The sequence below is a fragment of the Phyllostomus discolor genome, chromosome 2 (genome assembly GCF_004126475.2).
Source record: "Phyllostomus discolor isolate MPI-MPIP mPhyDis1 chromosome 2, mPhyDis1.pri.v3, whole genome shotgun sequence".
Taxonomy (NCBI): Eukaryota; Metazoa; Chordata; class Mammalia; order Chiroptera; family Phyllostomidae; genus Phyllostomus; species Phyllostomus discolor.
Window position 1 is genome coordinate 105,878,048 of NC_040904.2, and position 21,473 is coordinate 105,899,520.

A 21,473-nucleotide genomic window follows, 5' to 3' on the forward strand; every position below is an offset into this window, starting at 1 on the left:
TTACCCAGTCTCCCAACCCCTCTTCCAAAACAGTCTGTTTCTGTTTTGTCTGTTTGGTTAGATTCCACATGTGAGTAAAATCATGTGGTATTTGTCTTTCTCTGATTTGCAAACCCACTTCGACCTGCTCCTGTTCAAGCTCCAGTTCAAGCATCCCAGAGAAACCTTCCCTGATTTCTTCACTCAGCGCTGGGCACTCCTTTCTCTGTGCTCCCATCGCACTTTTAAAAAATTTCAGGGATTACATGCATACGTACAGTAAAATGAACAAATCTTAATTATAAAACTTGATAAAAGCCCTGGCTGGCGTAGCTCAGTGGATTGAGCGCGGGCTGGGAACCAAAGTGTCCCAGGTTCGATTCCCAGCAAGGGTACATTCTTGGGTTGCAGGCCATAACCCCCAGCAACCGCACATTGATGTTTCTCTCTCTCTCTCTCTCTCTCTATCTCCCTCCCTGCCCTCCCTAAAAAAATAAATAAATAAAATCTTTAAAAAAAAAAAAGAAAATGTAAAAGACAAAATCAAAGGAGAATAATATATAAAAAAAAAAAAAAAGGAAATATTAAAAAAAAAAAAAACCAAAAAAAAAAAAGAAAAACAAAAAACTTGATAAATATTTTTACATGTGCACCCAGGGCAACCACCATACAAATCAAGATATAAGACAACCCCAAAATCCCCAGAAGGTTCTGTTGTGTTCCTCTCTCATCATTATCTCCATCCCCAGAGTTGACTTCCATTTGGCTTTTAACATCAATTAGCATTTGGCTGTTCTTGATTTTCATATAAATGTAATCACATAGTGGGTACTTTTTTGTGTCTGGCTTTCTTCACTCAATATCATATCTGAGAAATTCATTCATCACATAATTCATTCTTTTTTATTGCTGATATTGCCTATTGTATGGCTATCGTACAATTTATTTTACTGTTGATGGACATTTTAGGCTACTTTCAATTTTTGCCTATTATAAATAATGCTACTATGAATATTCTTTTTTTTAAAGATTTTATTTATTTATTTTTTAGGAAGGGAAGGGAGAGAGAGAGAGAGAGAGAAACATCAATGTGAGGTTGCTGGGGGTTATGGCCTGCAACCCAGGAATGTACCCTGGCTGGGAATCGCTACTATGAATATTCTTATACATGTCTTTTTGGAGACATGTGCATTTTTTTTAAGATTTTATTTATTTATTTTTAGAGAGGGAAGGGAAGAAGAAAGAGATAGAGAGAGAAACATCAATGTGTGGTTGCTGGGGGTTATGGCCTGCAACCCAGGAATGTACCCTGGCTAGGAATCGAACCTGGGACACTTTGGTTCCCAGCCCGCACTCAATCCACTGAGCTACGCCAGCCAGGGCTGAGACATGTGTATTTTATACATGTCCTCTTTTGGAGGACCCATCTATGCACTAATTCTTCTAGGAAATATATCTAGGGGTGGAATTGCCGAGTCACTGGGTAGGTGAATATATTTAATTTTGACAAATGATACTGCCAAACATTTACCCAAAGTAGTCCTACTCATTTACATTCCCACCAGCAGTGTATGAGAGTTCCAGTTGCTTCACATTCTCACCAACATTTTTTATTATAGGCATTCCAGTGGATGTTTAGTAGTATTTCATTGTGGTTTTAATTTGCATTTTCAAGATGAGTAAGCACCTCTTTATACACTTATCAGCCATTTGGAGATTTTTGCTTGAGAATTGCCTGATCAAGTTATTTGCCCAGTTTTTATTGGTTGTCTTTTTCTTTTTGATTTATAGGAATTTTTTAGAATTCCAAATATGAGAACTTTGTAGATATATGTGTTATATTTTCTCCTGTCTGTGGTTTTCCTTTTTGCTCTTAATGATGTCTTTTGATGAAAGGAAGTTCTTGATTTTAAGTTCCAGTTATCTATCTTTTCCCTTTTAGTCACTGCTTTCTGTGTCCTGTTTAAAAAAAATCTTTGCCCACTTCCCACTGCATTTTGATTTACCTGTGCTATTTATGTGCTTCTTCCCTACACCTGTGAGATCCTGAGGGCAGAGGCTATATCTTATTCTGCTCTGTGTACTCAGAATCTAGCATGGAGCTTGGGATATGGTAGCAGTTCAGGAATCACTTGATTAATAAATTAATTCATGCACTACATTAAGTAACACATAGTCTCTGTACACAGAGATTTTACTTCTAATAATGAAAATAAATGATACTGAGAAAATCCTTGATGATGCATATATGTATGTGTGTATATATATATGAAGGAATAACTATAACTATTACATTCTTTGAAACTGCATATGAGTTGCTCTCCATGTGAAATTTTTATGTATGCAGATGTATGCTTGTCTGAAGCAAAAGCTGATAAACAACCATTGTAAGTTCATTAAATAGGATCCAGTGTTCATTTTCACTGTAAAAGGGAATCATTTAGAGCTTAAATGAATTCTTGTTTCTTCCCAGAGAATTTAATTTAGATAGAAGATACTAGGCTGAGCACTTTACAAAGCTTTAGGATATGAAGAAACATTTATACACCATATAAAACGCATTTACAAACTATTTCATTAGATCCTTACAACCAACCTAAAGCAAGTAAAATAAATGTTAGGCTGGCTTCATTATGCCCATAAAGAGATTATAGCCCAGAGGAATTTGACTTGCTCTGAGTAACAGTGAGCGTTGGAGAGATGACCCTGCCGTGTGACTCTGCACGGTCCTGCATGTTCATGGTTGCGATATTTTTTCCCTGACCCTCATTCCAACTATCTTAAGGTATTTCTTCTTGGAGGCCATACTGCGGTGATTTGGCACCTGAGACCTGGATCTCAATTCCTGCTGCAAACACCTATTAGCTTTGTGAACTTGGGTAGTTGATTGAACGTTAGTAATACTCTGAGCCTCATTTTCTCATTTATAAAATGATGCCTACCTCACACATTTATTTTGAGAGTTAAATAAGGTACAAGATGTCTAGAGTGGGGTAGTCCTCTCCTTCTGTTCTTGAATCTCAGATTAGCAATGAAGGATTTTTTTATGCAGTGTCCTCTAGAGCATCTTGTAGTTAGGTAATTAGAATGATCTGATGGTTGACTGCCAGATATCCCTCAGATTTTTAGAAGGTATCTCTGTTCATAATCCAGTGGCTTATCTAACAGCAGACACTTTTGAATGGATATTAAAATGGTGTTTGTGGAGCAAAGTGTTGGAATTTGGCTTTAATCCCTTGAAGTGCCAAACTTGGGCTGGTGATGACAGCTGTAGGTCTTTGTTCCTTATGGTAAATTTGCGACAATTAATTCAATGATTAAACTCCTGAACAAGACACTTCTTTTAGAAACTATATCATTGCAATAAGTGTTTTTTTTTTTTTTTTTAAGTAAGGCCAACTCAAGGTTCAGTTCTTCACTTCTCTCTAGTAGGCCCAGAATGGTAAAAGAGGTCTGGTATCCACCATGAAAGAATTAAAGCATTACCTTTTCACAGATGTATTAGTAATCTTACAATTTGGCTCCACTGGAGACACAGCTACTAGTCATCATTTTGTTGGTGACATTTCTAGGGAGAAGCTAGTGGGAGTCTAAGGCACAAATTAAGAAATGGGTCTGTGTGGGAAAATAATTTGCCTAATGCTGTAAAAGCCTTCCCAAAGCTGAAAGGGTTGGGAGAACAGGACAAATAGATGTTCCATTCTGGGGGATAATGTGAGGTCTGGATGTGGGATTTGAGCAAGGAATAGAGGAAGCAGAGAAAATGGACTTCACTGGCAGGAGGAAAAGGGAAAAGATGATGACAACCAGGCCAATCTTCCCCAAATAGGAGTGACGAACTAATCAGCTTCCCTGTGGGTGGGATCTGACCTCAACTGACACAGCTGACTAAACAAGAAAGCACATCCCCTTAATTGGAGAAGAAAAAAAGGAAGATAGGAGATGTTGAAAGATCTGCCATTTATACCAGTTCATTAAAGAGGAAGTTTTTTTCCCTTTTCATTAGTATAAAAATATTACAAACTTCAACCCACTCAAATTAGGCTTGTCTCCAACACCACTCTGAAATGTTCTTGGTCTCCAGTGGTTTCTTGTATCTCAGGGAGACTGTCCGTTTCACTTGACTCCCAGGCAGAAGTAGACATAATTGGCTGCTAGATCCTTTTTTTTTTTTTTAACTTACTGATTTTTGAGAGAAGGGAAAGCGAAACATGGATTTGTTGTCCCATTTACTTACGTTATTCATTGGCTGATTTTTTTTGGGGGGGGGTTCTGATTTTTAAAAAAGACTATTTTTGGAGAGGGGAAGGGAGAGTGGGAGAGAACTATCAATGTGAAAGAGAAACATCAGTTAGTTGCCTAAGTGCCCTGTCAGGGACTGAACCTGAAACCCAGGCATGTGCCCTGACCCAGGATCAAAACCTGCAACCTTTCATTTTGTGGGATGACACACAGTGAGCCACCCCAGTCAGGGCTCACAGGCTGATTCTTGTGTGTGCCTTGACCAGGGATCTAATCCCACAACCTTGGTGTGTGGGGAAGATGTTCTAACCAACCTAACTACCCAGCCAGGGCCTAGATCCTTTTTAAACATTCTGGCTCTTGGCTGTTTTTGACACCTGACTATAGTTTCTCCTACCTCACTGGTTGCACCTCCTTGACTGGGCCTCTTTATGTTAGTAATCTCCAGGCCTAGTTCTAGGCCCCTTTTTTTTTTTTGTCTTAATTTATTGATTTTAGAGAGAGAAAAGGCAGGGGAGAGAGATTAGAGAAAAACATTGATTTGTTGTTCCATTCATTCATGCATTCATTGGTTGCTTCTTACCTGTGCTCTCACTGGGGATTAAACCTGCAACCTCAGCACATCAGATCAATGCTCTCACCAACTGTGCTACCTGGCCAAGACCTGGGCCTTCTTCCTTTTCTCCCTAGGTGACCTTATTCTTTCTAATGGTACTAAAATGCATCTATAACACTGACAATTTGTCAAATTGCTAATTCCAATCTACTTCTCCTTTAGACTCAGACTCACATACCCAATTTCCCATACTATACCTGAACTTGGAAGTATCACAACACAGCCAGAACGCTTTCTACCCACCAGCCCTGCTTGATCTACCAGTCTTCCTGCCTCAGTAATGATACTGCTACCTATTCACTTGCTGGAAAACTTGTCGTTCTTGGTGTCTCCTTCCTTCTTTCCCTGACATGTAATCCAAGTCTTTTAATTCTACCTTCAAAATGCATCTCTAATTTATATACTACTTCCCAGTTCCATTGCCACTGGTCAGGGCAAGTTGTTTTGTACCTTGATCACTGCAATAGAATCCTGCTCCCTTCCAATCTACTCTCCGTATAGTGGCTTCTCATTGCACTTGACACCAAGTCCCTTACCAGGGCCTAAAAAGGCCTTCTATAATCTGGCTTTTACTCATTTTATGCCATTCCCTTAGCTCACTACATGTGACAGACATCATACTGGCCTTCTCTAAACACCTCAAAAATGTTCCTGCTCCACAGCCTTAGCATTTGTTTGGAAGCTTTCCTCCTACTCTTAACCATGACCTTCTTTTCATCTTTCAAGCCTCCACCTAAATATCATTCCCTAACATCTTATTTAAAACAAAATTCTCTACTGGATCCTTTCCTAGTGTTGTTTCCCACCCCCCCCACAGTATTGGAATCATATCTGTATTTTTTCACTTGCTAATTGTATTTCTAACTAAAAAGAAAGTTCCCAGAGGGCAGGGGCTGTGTCTGTTTTGTTCATCACATCTCTATCATTTGGCACACAGTGAGGCTAGTTAAGGCTAAGGATAGGTATTCTGTTGCTGGAGGAATGGAAAGGGTGCCCTCTCAGCCCAATTTAGGTAGGATACCACCCCATGACCAATCCCCATGGCCAGGAGACAGGTCTTGAAAGAAGATGGTAAGCCCCACGAGGGCATGTTGCTGAAGCATGGAGATGAGGAAGTCCCACTAGAGGAAGAGCAGTGGCACAAACTGGTTTGGGGGGAATGTGAGCTAGACACCAATCCCAATTTCTTTTACACAATTTAACCCTCTCCTGGCTTTTCTCCCACTACTTTAATAATTACCTTTTTCCTTCACTTCCTTGAGCCAAGTCCTTATTTTGATTTGAAAAACTAGACACCTGAATTGTCCAAATGTAGAATCTTACTTTCCTAACAAGGCTAGCAAACCCAATGATTTCATGACAATGCAAACAACATTTATAGAGAGCACTTACCATAAATGTCCAACATACTACTAAGAGCAGAAAAGCTAGCAGACACTACCCTTGAAAAAGGGACTATGAGCTAATTTATGCCAATGCTACTGTCTTAAACGTGAGAATATGAGGTAAGATTTTGAAACCTGAATTGTATTAATAAAATATCCAGATTCATCTCACAAAAATACAAAAAACTAATACTGAAAAGTTTTTATTTTATTTCCAAGATCAAATATTACAACAGGAAATTTACATGTATTTATAAAAAATGCAGCAGTTGAATTTATAGATCAGAGGTTTCCTTGAGTTTGGTCCCTCTCTCAGCACAGTGAGCTGATGTCTTCAAAAGATTTAGCGTCCCATTCCCCTCCTTCCCCCACCCCATTTGTCCCACCCCCCTCTCCAGGTCAAGTTGCAGTATCAATATAAAGCAACTGGTTACAACACAGCAAGGATATTCGCAATTTGGTACAGCCAAAACCAGAGGATCACCAACCAAGAGAAAGATCCTTATTTTAGAGATTCACCTATAGACTATGTGTATCTATAGATATATCCCACCCAGTTATCTAAGATTTCCCTGATTTTAGAGCAAGTGGACGTTCCATTGAGTCTTAGCCAGCAGCTACAGCTCTGCATTATTTCATGGCATGTTTTTCTCCTCCTACAAGTTTAGATTTTCTATGGCCTCCTCTGTGTGTTTTCAAATTTAAGGCTTTCCCTAGCACCTTTATTATCACTTACTAGATATACAGGAGGGTCTCTAGTGTGTCTTGAACAACAAAATTAGTGAATGATCCAGCCCCTTACTCACTGGTCCCAAAGCCTTCTTCCCATTTTTTGAGAAGAGCTGCAGAAACAAATGGTATCTCCTAGCAGCATGGGATTAAAAGGCCAGAAAACTGAGAACTACATGTGCATTTTAGGGAGCACTTGCCAGAAGCACTACAATAGGAGCACTGTCTCTGTCCATTATCTTATTGGATTCAATTAACAAAGTTACACTACAGATTAATTTAGAGCCGTTCTGCATTCAGAATGCAAAACTCACTAAGACCACCACCACTTTGTCCAGAATGAGTTGAGTACACAAACATCCCAGGGAATCTCTAAATACTGTTAGGAACTGCTTGAGAAACACTTTAAAGCAAATACCCCAAGCTGACTTCACTCAAGTCCCCAACCCACCCCCATCCCTATCCCCAAATAAATTTCATTCCTTGATTAACCTTTCTCAGTAAGATGGGAAGTGAGGTTTGAAAAATGTTTAAAAAACACAACTAGTGAAGTCATGCCAGAATCAGACACCCCAGATGATTTAAAATGCATTGTTCAAACTGAACTCATACAAAGCATGCACAGAGCCTACAAACACTCCTGAGTTTCCATGGAACAGTCAATACCTCCTCAAAAACAGACTTTTGTTTCCTAAAGGGTAAAAAAACAAAAACAAACAAAAAAAAACACCAGATGCTTAAAAATTGTTAACAATCAATCAAAAGGAAAACCATCCTAAGATTCTTACAGGAGTAAATAAAATTTTGTCTAACAGATTCACACCAAAGCTTGGATGGAAACTCCTCGAAGTCTAAGAATCATGTTAACATAAACTGGTGCTCATCTCTCTAAACCTAAGACTAGCAGGTCATCGCACAGACTTACTGCTTCCCAGCAGGATTTTAAATTGCCTCTCCCAACCAAAGGGACAAACCCAGGAAAGCAACAAGGCCCAAGTCCCAAAATGGGTAAGATAAATGGCTCCTACTATAAGGTCACTACTCATTAACTAAAAAGTGGAGGTCACACACTACTTTCATTCTACTCAGTAGGTAAAATGAGATTTTCTGGTGGCAGTGGTAACTCCATGTGAGGTTTAACTTACAGGGACACAAATTATCAAAGTTGTAAAAGCATGTAATTAGTGTCAAAAACCTATTTATGTTTTGAATCACACCATTTAATTTATTGATAGTTTCCATTATTAAGAACACAGAAGCTTTGAGAAAACATACTATAAAACGATTTTGTTAAACAGCAACATATCCAACCGAGCACCAACATTTCAATGTCATTAACTTGAAATAGATCCTGGTGACACATACTCTAAAGCCAGCATCTGTGACAGGGAAAAAAAGCAGAATGGCAGGGAACGGTTCCAGATCAAGAATCTCTCCCTTATCAGTCAAGATGCCCATACTGAATCTATTTTAATAAAGCAAACAAAAAGATTTTAAGGAAGGGATAATTCAATTTCAGGTCAGGATTTATCTAATGATTTGAAATGTCTCCATTTACCACCTCTAATAAATGAATGATTCATGATAGCTCAGTTACATTAATAACTACTTTTAATGAAGATAAAATTTTAATGTTCACTTCAGCTTAGCTTGACTATTATTTGAAAACCTAAGTGACCATATAAGGGATATAAAAATCTTAGGGCATTTCGATCTCTGCAGAGGAAATATCATTAAGCAAACAACAAAACCTTGCTCTCTGTTGCAAAAGAATTAAGTACAGGCAACTTCCCATATTACTAGATTAATATATGACTGTTCTTAGGCAAAATACTACCATTAGTATTTGTATCTCTAATCCTGCAAGTAAATGTGGTTATCTTTTTAAAATATTTTACAGAAATGCTAAATTGTTTGATTAATGTAGTTTATATTGGATTACCCAACTCTACTTTCAGATCATATGGCAAAGAAAGGCCTGTACCAAAAATCAGGTTTATGAAAATGACTGAGGTCCTAAGCAGTACGAGAGCTCTCTATAGGCCAAAAATGGGGTAGGGGATTCATGGAGCTAGCCATTCTATATTTGGAATAAAAGAACTCTTAAGTAGAGAGAAAATGAGCTATAAAAATTATGTTTGCCTCCAATTCTTCCTTTGTATATTCATTTTTTTTAAATTTTAAATGTTACATATTAAAACTTAGAAATGAATTTGTTAAATATAGCCAATTTCATTAAAACTATGACTCATTTTCAAAGAATAGATTAAAAGATTTTCTATTAAGAGTCCCACATCATTATGTCCAATAACTGGAAGCACAAGTTCACCTCAATGGGAAAACTACCAAGGTCATCATATCTCTATGAAAAATACTCTGATTCTAAGCTGTCTCTCTAGCAGGACTGACACACAGGTGAGTCAAAGACCAAAATAAACATCATTAAAAATACCAAATTTCTCATAACAGGAGAAATCAACATATTAGCTTGGTATTCTCAGTTGGTTATTTGCAGTTCAAAGGGACATTCTTGCCACTATTCTAAAATGTGTACAGTGTAATTAGGTTTTATGGCAAGACAATAACTGAAGTGCTAAGCAAGGCAAATCAATAAAGTTAAATATTCATAGTACACAGCTGTCTTTAAGTAGCCTTTTCATCAAGGCTTATAGTTTTGGAAAATTGCCATGTTCATCAGAGGGTTGATTCTTTCACTCTTATTTACTTTTACAACATTAGTTATTCATCAACCTGCATCCTGTGACTTACTATTAACCAGTTAAATACTAAGGAGGGTGAGAAAGAGATTGATATAATGGACATACACTCTGTGAGATAAGAAGTATTTTTAAAAATCAGCTTAACTGACTTTGTTTCTGCCAAACAAAGTCATTTCTGCCAAAAGTAAGTAAATTTTACAAGTCACACAAATCAATTTCCTAACAATTGCTCAGTACAGTGCTTTGTTTAAGCACACAGGTAAAATAAAATTTAACTCTGGTGTCAGTAAAACATTTGGTTCTCCTTAATTACATTTTATTCATACTCAACAATGATTAGGAATACTACATTAAGTTTTTTAAATGAATGAATTGTGTTTAAAAGATCTGTAAATATTATCCTTTCTTTTTTGGAGACTTCAGTCAAGTGAGGTTAGTTATTGGGCAAATGAAACCTGGACAGAGAAAAAGCAAAGGAACTGATCAGGAAGCACACTTTTAATTAGCTTAGGGATAATATATAATAAAGAAGAGAGACTTGAAACATCAAATTTGAGTGGAATGGGCCTCAGAGATAATTTAATTCAGACGTCTACAATTTGTGGGTTCTACATGGGGTCTGCAATTCCATATGCACATTTACATTTTCTCCATCTATAAAATTAATGATATTAATTCTTATTTCACAGTTCCCCACGCCTGCCAAATTTTAAAATCACAAGTCCTTTTACTTGAACAGACAGAACTTTTGATCTAGTCCAGTTCACTGTTAACTAGTAGCAGAGCTGTTACCCAAGTCTGCTTATACCTACACAGTGCCCCTTCTGCATATCATATATAATATACATTTAATTTGTACTTGGGTAGAGAAATTAAATCTTTCCTTCACTTTTCAGTTGCTAGTGGCTCCCTCTAGTATTTTCCTAAGTGTCCAGTGAGATTTCTGCTAGCTAAAATCTTTAGTCCTGGGATCAGTAATCCTTTCCTATTTGGGTATTGGCTATGCCTTACTGATAAATGTAATGCCCTAAGTAGTTACAAAAGTTGGAACTAAAGAATACAGGTGAGTCAAAAGAAAATTTGAGCTACAGTATTTGCCACTTTTCAGCTTCCTATTTTTGTGAAGAATGTCCTAACTGAAGAAGTATACACTAGTCTTTCTCCTTCCTGCTTGTCTACTGTAATTACAGTTGAGCCCCCGAATGGTTAGGCATTTACCTGTTCTCCCACAACCTCATGTGTAATGTGTCTCTCCCACTGGATGACACAGAAAGGAACCAGATGTTAGATTTCAAGATGTTTGATTAAGGACTCAATAAATAACTGATTTATATAGTCAAGGAGAGAAAATTTTATATAATACTTAAAAACATATACATAAAAGGGTTCAATAATTTGGTATGGGTGGGATACAGAAAAGATAACTGTATCTGTTCTGAAAAGTGTTTTAAGAAAGATATAATTTTTATCCTTTCTACTTATTCTTGGCAAATAATGCCACATAGTTATTTTCCTTTCACATTTCTATCAGTCCATAATTTCAAGAAAAGAATAATTAGCCCCTCAAAATAATGTTGTAAATAAGAATTTATAGGCATAGCACATATCCCACAAGCTTTAGGGAAACATAACCAAATGATACTTTACAGAGCCAAAAACAGGAAGACAACTTTTTGGGCTGATCCCCCTACTGTAGGAGACAACAGCATGTGAGTGAAAAGAACACGGACTCTCAAAATGCCAATTTTGATTCTGCCACTTACTGGCTGTGACACCCTGAACAAGTTCTCTGAACTTCAATTCTTTCTTATCTATAAAATGGGGAAAATAAGAATTTTTTTGGAGTTCTAAGAAAGATTAAAGGAGAAAATGCACGTCAGGTACCTAGCACATGCTAGTTATTCAAAATTAGTTCCCTGTTCTTCCCTCATTAGCCTTTTTTCTCTTTTCTGGTTCCTTCCTAAATCAATTTCAACAGAGGTTTCCTGTCACTTTTTTCTCCACTAGTTTTCACTTTATCTTCTTTTATTTGTGTTGTTACTTACTCTCAAAATCTTGTTTTTTCCTTCCTTTTTATAATCTTTCAAGCTGTTTCCATACCTACAAGGAATGACTGTTTTAAACTATTTTTGCATTACCTTACTAACCTCATTTAATCTATTCAATAAAACTTATCTTCCAAGAGCAAAGCAATTTGCAGAGGAAATAAGACAAACAAGAGGAAGTATACTCCCTAAGTGAATTAAATTCTTGAGTAAAGTAATATTCTTTATTCGCTTTTCCCATGTACAATCCATAATCCTTCCCTCCCATGGACCTCTGTATCAAACCCAGGGTAATTACACTCCTGCCTCAAAATAAAATCCTCCACATCTTCTTGCACTCTAAACACCCCAGCTGTATCGAAGTTGAGTCAGTATCTCATGCTTTATCTCTTTAATATGTTTACTTAAATCACTTCATAAATATACTTGGTCATCTCATAGCTGAAAAAGTCACTTTGGTTTCTCATAAATGGATATGCCAGGGCTGAGCTTATCCAAAGAACTATATCCTATTATTAATGAACATGTTGCCTCAGGTTCTCTAGACATGTTTTATAGAGACACTAATAAGTAAAAGAATAAAACAGAGTCCTATAAAGAAAGTTCTAGACTTCACATTTTTGACAGATTTGGGCTTTAGCTGTGACTTGACTTTGCTGAGTAGAGATGGGTGCCATCACAGCACCAAAACTACGCATAGCCTCACTTCTTACCCTGTACCTCCCTGAATTTTAGATTCTGACCTTGTTTACTACATTTATTTTTACCCTCTAATGCATCTTTGACAGTATACAGCTCTATTCCTTAGATAGTAAGTCTATTACCCAAGTTCAGAGATACAACTGAGGAATTAACATGAAAACCATATTTCCTCAATAATTCAGAAGCTGCTAGTTAGCCTGAAGAGCCTATATTACTCAATCACCAATCTAAAGAGAGAACTTTGACTCAAGATATAAATGAAATTGTAATTATATAAATATATTTATAAATATTTATACAATTATATACTTATACATAAGCACTTACACAGACTTAGAAAAAATGTAAGAACGTTAATCCAAAAGGACTCACTGAAGAATAAACAGAATTTTCCATGATTTCCTTGAGGAGAAATATTACTTGTTCTTTAGGAAGAGTCCCCCAAGAGTCAACCATTAGAAACCATATTCTTTAATTGAGTACTAGCAACATATAAGCATCTTTTTAAAAAATCCCTTAGTTACCAATTGAGTGACCTTAAAATAGATGGGAACCTTAGGTTCTCTGAGCAATAGCAATTTATGTTCCTCAAGTAGCTGAATCAATCTAAATCCCCAATTGATGAAATAGGTCTACTTTATATTACCGTTTTACAGCAAATTAAAGACCTGATTTTGCCACCAGAATTACCACTACCCCTTCAGAGGACTCTACTCAAAGCTCAAAATAAGAGCTGAGCATACAGTAAAGCTGGTAAGTCAAATAGTGTCACATAGATTCAAGATGGCACCTTCCAAACAATACTGAAAAGAGCTTTCACTGACTACAATTTGAAAAAAACCCATACCTTAAGGCTACTGGCAATCTTTCCCATCTCCTTTACTAAACGTTATCTTATGAATTGAATTTAAAGGTCTTCACCCTAGACAGGCTTTCAGTTTTGATACCTTTTGCAAGAAAAAGCATGAGGAATTAAGCTCATTTAGTCACCAGAGCCTTTTAGAGACTGTTCCAACCAGGGGTAAAAATGAACCATTATTTCTAACCAAAGGAACATGGTTAGCTACTCTCAGCTACATACTTTTCTTTGACCACCCCCACCCCCAGGACATACATTAAGTATGCCTAAAGCACATAGGACAATCCATAGCCATAGTGGTTCCAACTACAAGCCATTGTATTGCATGATTATTGAATAGCTGCCTTCTTTTAGATCACTTGGGGACCCAAACAATGGAAGGGCCAAAGGAACTAATATGCTGTACTGGCAAAAACAGCAAGCACCTTCCTATCCCAGTTACCACAATATGCTCACTAAAAATCCATTCTGGGACTAGCAGGATCAATATAGTTTATAGAGTAATAACGAAGGAAGCTGTCTCAGGCTAGGATACTAAAAGCCATTCCATACTACTCACCCAACATTTAACACTCATTCTGCCAATAACACATCTCATGGAAATAATTCTAGCGGGGAGGATGGGAATCCTTTCAAAATTTTTTTTAAAATATGATGAATAATAATTATAAGGGATGCTTCTTCCATGTAAACAAAAGCCTGGTATTTTGTTACGTGATATTTCTTACAAGAACAATAAAACAAAACAAAACACATGTTAAGGAATTTCTTCCCCTACTAAAAATGGGGCTTACAAAAAACAGAGGTTGTTCTTATTCTGAATCTAGCCTTTCCTTTACCAAAGAAGTCTGAGGATTAACATTATCATTTGATCCCCTAAAAGTGCCGTGCAAGAGACCACTTATTGGAACACATATTTCCTGCTGCCAGTACTAGGAGGTCTTATCCTTATTTCCATTTGGTCACCAGATTACATAAGAAAGAAAGAAAAACAAACAAATAAAACAAAGAAAAATAGGAAAAAGACAAAAATGGGAGAGGAGAGAAAAAAAGGTGGTAGAGGGTAAAAGAGACTGATTATAGGAGAGAGCAAGGAATAAAAGAGAAGGCAGGTGACTTGCTTGCCCAACTGTGGCTCTATGGTCCTATGAGCCAAAACGCATACTCAGTGACTTGGTATCTCACAGGAAAAGGGAAAAAAGGGGTAAGCTGAGAGAGGTCAGGCCATGATGTTAATTTCTTTCCTGTACAAAGACAGTCTCTTGAGGACAAAGGCCTGCCTCTTGTAACGTAATGTCATAGTCCAGATGAGAGAGTTTCCTTCGAGGGAAGTTGGTGAGAAGTTCGAAACGTTCATTTGGGTATCCTTTAGACTGCACATGCTTCACCAAAGCCTATGAAAAACAAAAGAAAGTCAAGGCTGTTAGATGGAAACAGAAAAAGCATATTAAAAAATTATATATATAAATATTCATCTTAATCATATTAGGTAAGATAATGAAGTTACTCTTTCAGATGACCAAAACTTACCCTTTTGGAAGGGCCAACATAACCCTTGGGATGGGGAGATAATAAATAAACCTGCATCCAATAATTTAGGGCCATTAAGTGTCACTGAAACATACAGGGTTATTACTGTTTCCTCAATAATCAAACCCACTATCTATTTATAAAATTATTGTCCTTGGTTTGAAACATCTGATCAGTTTTCCCTTCTTTCATTCTACCTATAGCCAATTTTTCCATCTGTGCACTAAATGCCTTCTTGACTTCTCAGAAACCATGCTACTACAGAATGTCTCTGCTTCTATAGGTATCTTCAATGTCTCCCTCTCTGCAGGCCTTCCCATCAGACTTAAACATGATCAGTCTCTCCTTCAATCACTTTTCTCCCTCTGATTACTTCTCACCCACCTCTAGCTTCACAACCGAACTTCTCAAAAAAGTGGTCTGTATTTGCTCCATCCATTGTCTCATCTCACGTTCCCTTCCAAACACTAGACCTGGGAGATAGTTTGGGTATCAGCACCAGCAGCCAGATCTCACTTCAAAAATCAGACTCTCTAGCCAGAGAAAATGGCCACATATAAACACCTGACCCAAGGGGAATTCATTTATAGGCTAAACTAAGTTAGACTCATTCTCTTTTCTAAGAGTTGAAAAAGACAAAGGAAAGGCCCAACCAGCTGTAGACTTTAGAGGGAAAGGTCCTCAGCATCACTATGATGATGGACAAACAAAAGCCACCAGTATACTGAAAGAAAAGTGGTGTGAAGCAGAGAATTACAAGAGGGAAACCAAACAAACCCCATGACAGAAAAACACAGATTTTTATTGGTTCGTAACCATTTTGCAGTTCCAGTTACCAGGAAAGTCAGAAGCCCCACTATAGCCTTCGCTCCCCATTTCTGGTTAAGAATTTCAGTTGTTAAATGAAATGCAGCCATGAAATAAATAAAAAAGCCCTGATTGGAACAGACCCTATGTGACTTGACTAAGATAATTCAGGAAGGAAATATATTAATTAAAATTAAAATTAAAATTAACCTCAGTTAACTTTCCAGTTAAAGGCCAGAATGAATGCCTAATACTTATTTCAATGAATCAAGCCAATTATACCAATTAATTAGTTTCGCTCCTTCAAGCAAGCATTTCCAATTAGATATACTTACTAGCAATTTAGCTTGCTCTGGAAGAGTGATCTGTTCCCTTTTTCCATCTGGATACCGCAACATCAGCTGTGCTTTTGGTCCTAGGGTAAAAAAACAAAACAAAATAAACAAACAAAAAAAGAGACTTAAGATAAAAGACTGATTTAAACAAATAAATACATCCCTTCAGTAATATTCAAGTTTCAAGTAAAGTAAGTCTAGAACATAACTCACCATTCATATCTGTGCCCTCTACAATTCCATCTGATTTTTCAGGTGACATCTCTAATATTTCTGAATCCATGGCTGGTAATCCTTGGTGGTTTGTGGTTGTTCCAGGCTCAGTTCTGGCTGGGGGCTCAGTCAGCAGCCTTCTGTTCTCCTCTTTTCTATGCCCCAAATCTTTGTGGGGAGACTTTCTAGACTTGGCAAGATTCTCTATTTCCTCCTCTTCATCAGAGCCACAAACAGATATGAATTCCTCACTGCCAGAAAAAAGTTCAGATTCAGATTCTTCATCTGAGCGGCTATCCTGTTTTGCCTGTGATGAATCAAAATGTGTCTCTTGCAAGGAGGCTCTGATGGCAGCTTCCAGCTGGCTGTCTTCACTTGCATCTATAAGGCTCTCCTGCAAGACGCAGTCATAAAACATGGGTAGAAAGAAAAAGAAAATAGTTAAACCAAAAAATAGACAGCCAAGTCAAACAGGGCATAAGAAATATGACAGTCAGCTTGCCAGTATTATTTTCTACTAAATGTTATCTCTTCTACTAAATTTTCAGCTAGTTGAGGGCAATGACTTTGTTTTACACAGCCAAATTGGAATGGATAATTTAAAAACAAAAATAAAAATGGTCATACCACCCAGCATAATGATGTTGCAAACATGGGGGAGTTTTCTGCATCAAAATGAGTAAAATTAAGAAAACAATTTAGTGCCTGCACAGAAAAAGACAAGAATTAACGTTTTATTTTAATTTTGTCAAGATTTTATTTATTTTAGAGAGGGGAACTGAGGGAGAAAGAGAGGGAAAGAAACACTGATGTGTGAGAGATACACCGATAGATCGGTTGGCCTCTCACATTCCCCAAACTAGGGACCTGGCCTGCAACCCAGGCGTGTGCCCTGACTGGGAATAGAACCAGCAACCTTTGGATTCACAAGCCGGCATTCCATCCACTGAGCCACATCAGCTAGGGCTAAGGTTTTAAATATAAAGCTAAAACATTAGCCTTTAAAATGACCATACAAAGAGGCATGTCTACCTTCCTCACTGTTATATTCTTTAATTAGCACTGTTTGACACATAGATCAATAAATAACTCAGTAATTATAATTTTGCAAAAAAAAATTCTAACAGATCTCTTTCAAAACACCATACAATAAATTTGGAAAAACAATTACTATATTTGCCCAAGCTTAATTACAGTAAGATTTTCATTGTGATCATGAGAAAGGCAAATTTAATAGTTTCTCTTTTGATAAAGTTCTTTTAAAAAATATTTTACTTATTTATTTTTAGATAGAGGGGAAGGGAGGGAGAAAAGAGGGAGAGAAACACCAATGTGTGGGTGCTTCTCGTGTGCCCCCCCACTAGGGACCTGGCCTGCAACCCAGGCATGTGCAACCCAGACTGGAAATTGAAGCAGCGACCCTTTGGTTTGCAGGCTGACACTGAATCCAATGAGCCACACCAGCCAGGGCCCTTTTGATAAAGTTCTAATGTCACAGATTTCACTAGACTTATCAATCACAATATATGGGCTGTTTGCCAAAGCAATCTTGAGAATGAAGAACAAAACTGAAGGTGTCACACTCCCTGATTTCAAACTGTTTTACAAAGCTATAGTAATTAAACAGTATGTACTGGCATAAAAACAGACATACAGAACAATGGAACAGAATTGAAACCCCAGAAATAAACCCATGCCTATATGGTCAATTAAACTATAACAAAGGAGGTAAGAATATACTAGTGGGGAAAAGACAGTCTCTTCAATAAATGTTGTGGGGAAAACTGGATATCCACATGCAAGAAAACAAAACTAGATTATTTTCTTGCACCATGTACAACAATAAACTCAAAATGGACTAAAAACTTAAACATAGGACCTGATACATTTAATAAGGGGTAATATCCAAAATACATGAAGAACTCACATACAACTCAACATCAAAAATACAAATAATCCAATTAAAAAATGAGCAGAAGACCTGAATAGGCAGATATCTCTCCAGAGAAGACACACAGATAGCCAACAAACAAAAAAAGATGCTCAGCATCACTAATCATCGAATTACAAATCGAAACCACAGAGATACCAACTCATACCTGTCAGAATGGCTTCATCAAAAAGACAATAAAGAACAAGTGTTGGGAAGGATGTGGAGAAAAGGGAACCTTGGTGCCTGTTGGTAGTATTATGAACTAGTGCAACTACTGTGAAAAACAGTCTGGCAGTTTGTTAAAAAAATTAAAAATAAAACTACTATGTGATCCAGCAACTCAACTTCTGGATATTCATCCAAAAAGAAAAAAGAAAAACACTAATTTGAAAAGATATATGCACCCTATATTCACTATAGCATTGCTTATAATAGCCAAGATATGAAGCAACCTATGTGTCCACCAATAGATGAATGGATAAAGAAACTGTGGTACATACACACAATGGAATACTTAGCCACAACAAAGAATAAAACCTGGGTTTTTTCTGTGAATGGATGGACCCAGAAAGTATTATGCTAAGTAAAATAAGTCAGTATAAGACAAATGGCATATGGTTTTACTTATATGTGGAATCGTAGAAACAAACTCACACAGAGAACAAACTGACAGCTGCCAGAGGGGAATTGGGTAAAGTGCTGGGCAAAAATTAAGAATTAACAAACTTCCACTTAGAAAAGAAGTCATAGGTATGTGATATATAGCATAGGGAATACAATCAGGAATATTGTAATAACTGTATATGGTGACAGTTACTAGATTTACTGTGGTGATCACTTCATAATGTATATAAATGTTAAATTAGTATTGTAAACTTGAAACTAGTAACACATGTCAACTATAATTTTAAAATTGAAAAATAATAAAATAAAAACTAAACTTAAAAAGAAGCACTGTTTGAGTGGAAATTTAGAGTCTAAGTCAAACAAAACCAAACAAAAAAACATCTGTAAGATAACCAAAAACACCAGATTTCTCATGACATTAAACAATTACTATTAATTTTTAAAGGGTATGTGTTAATGGTATTGCAATTGTGTTTTAAAAAAGAGCCTTGCCCTAGCTGGTGTAGCTCAGTTGGTTGGACCGTTGTCCCATGAATCGAAAGGTTGTGGGTTTGATTCCCAGTCTGGGCACGTACAAGAGGCAACCAGTTGATGCTTCTTTCTCACATCGTGTTCTCGCCTCTTTCTCCCTCCCTTCTCTTCTCTCTAAAAATCAATAAGCCTGTCCCCAGGTGAGGAAAAAATAGCAAGAAACTTAAAGAGTCTTTGTCTACAGAGAACAGGCTGACAGCTGTCAGAGGAGAGGGGGTTTGGGAGTTTTGCAAAAAAGGTAAAGAGATTAGGCAAAACAATAACAACAAACTCAACACAGACAACAGTATGGTGATTACCAGGGAGAAAATAGGATAGGATGAGGTAGAAGAGGGTAAACGGGGGATAAATAGTGATGGAAAGAGACTTGGGGTGGTGAACACAATATAAAGACCATGTATTATAGAACTGTACACCTGAAGCCTATATTAACCAATGTCATCTCAATAAATTTAATAATTAAAAATAAATAAAACTTTTACTTGAAGTTCTAAAAAAAAAAGACGCTTTGTCTTTTAAAGATACATGCCAAAGTATAATGAGTGACACAACAAATTCTGAGATTTGCTGCAAAATAATGTGAACAAGATGGAACAGAGGTAAAACAACACTGGGCACTTGCCGATAATTACTAAAATGAGTTAATGGATACACAGAGGTTCAATAAATTCCTTGTAGTTTTGAATATCTTTAAAATTTTCCAAAATAAAAAGGTAAAAAATGTATGAGTTGCTAAAAAAAATTAACAACAGAAACACTAAAAGAATCTCATTTTGGCTTTCACTATCTGCCAACACTACAGCAAGAAATAAAGGTTAATTTATATCACACGCACACACAGATCACATACATATATGTGACCTGCAATGGCTTAGGTGGACTGCAGGTTTGTAACAATGACACTGCACACAGCACATAGCTTGATTTTAAAGATTGTCACCATGGTAGACACTGTTGGCTTCCTAGCCAATATCCATTCTCCTGATTCCTTACAGAATCCTAATAATGTCTATAAAAGAAAACATGTCAAGCTAAAATAATCCATTTATCAGTTTCTCTTGCAGCTACACAAAAACTGTGGTACAGAACTAAAGCAGTACTTACAGAGAAAGTATAGAACTAAATACCTATATTAGAAAAAAATGGTCTCAACTAATCCTTAAGTTTCTGTGTTAAATAAAAAAGTACCCACCCAGAATAACAAAATAAAATTAAACCCAACTACAAAGAGGGAAAAAGAAAAGATAGAAATCAATCAATGATGTAGAAAACAGAAGAAAAATCAATGAAACCAAAAGCTTTTAAATTAATAAAACTGATAGGCCTCTAGAGCCAGGCTGTCAGAAAAAAAGAAGACACAAATTACTATAGAACAGGATTGAGAGGTGGCATCAGTACAGATACTACAAGGAATTACAAGGAAATACAATAAGCAAATTTAAGTTGATACATTCAGCCCCTCAGGTGAAGTGGACAAATCCTTACAAAGATACAACCTACCAAAGCTCACTCACTAAATTAGAGATACCTGAATAGTCCTGTATACATTAATGAAATTGAATTCGTATTTTATAACGTCTCACAAAGAAAACTCTAGGCCTAGGTAGATTCACTGGTGAATGTCATCAAATATTAAGGAAGAAATAGTGTCATTCTGCACAAACTCTTCCAGAAAACATAACAAGAGGAAAACACTTCCCAATTTATTGTGAGGCCAACATTAACCCGATACCAAAACCAGACAAAGATTTAGAAGGAAAACAAACAAAAATACAAAAAAAACTACAAATAATTTCTCTCATGAACATAGTCACAAAAGTTCTTGACAGAATTTTAGCAAATCAAACTCAGTAATATATTAAAAAGTAATGCATCAGTTTTAACAGTAATGAAAAGGCAGGTTTAACATAAAAAAAAAACACCCAATGGAATTCATTAAAAATAGTAAATTGTATGATTATCTCACAGATGTGGAAGACCATATGATAAAATCCCCTTACAATAAACTCAGCAAACTAGGAACAGAAGGAAATGTCTCCAACCTGATAAAGTGTATTGACAAGAAACATAGCTAGCATCAGATTTAATGGTAAAAGATAATACTTTCACCCCAGCACCAGAAGCAAGGATGTCTAATATCGCACCACTTCTATTTAACTTTGTACTCAAGGTCCTAACTAAGAAAAAAATAAAAGGCATGAGATTGGAAAGGAAGACATA

The 21,473-nt window shown here is 36.7% G+C and overlaps 1 protein-coding gene across 1 annotated transcript in view; it reads right to left on the reverse strand.

Moving 5' to 3' along the window:
• Positions 1–6,409: 6,409 nt before the first annotated feature.
• UBXN7 (UBX domain protein 7) overlaps positions 6,410–21,473 on the reverse strand; it is a 60,747-nt gene continuing 45,683 nt past the window's right edge. Inside the window, exons 9-11 of the mRNA XM_028505149.2 lie at positions 16,163–16,556; positions 15,950–16,029; positions 6,410–14,671 (exon numbers count right to left, since the gene is read on the reverse strand). Of these exons, the coding sequence (XP_028360950.1) occupies positions 14,510–14,671; positions 15,950–16,029; positions 16,163–16,556 (636 nt within the window). The 3' untranslated portion in view covers positions 6,410–14,509. The remainder of the gene's footprint in view (positions 14,672–15,949; positions 16,030–16,162; positions 16,557–21,473) is intronic.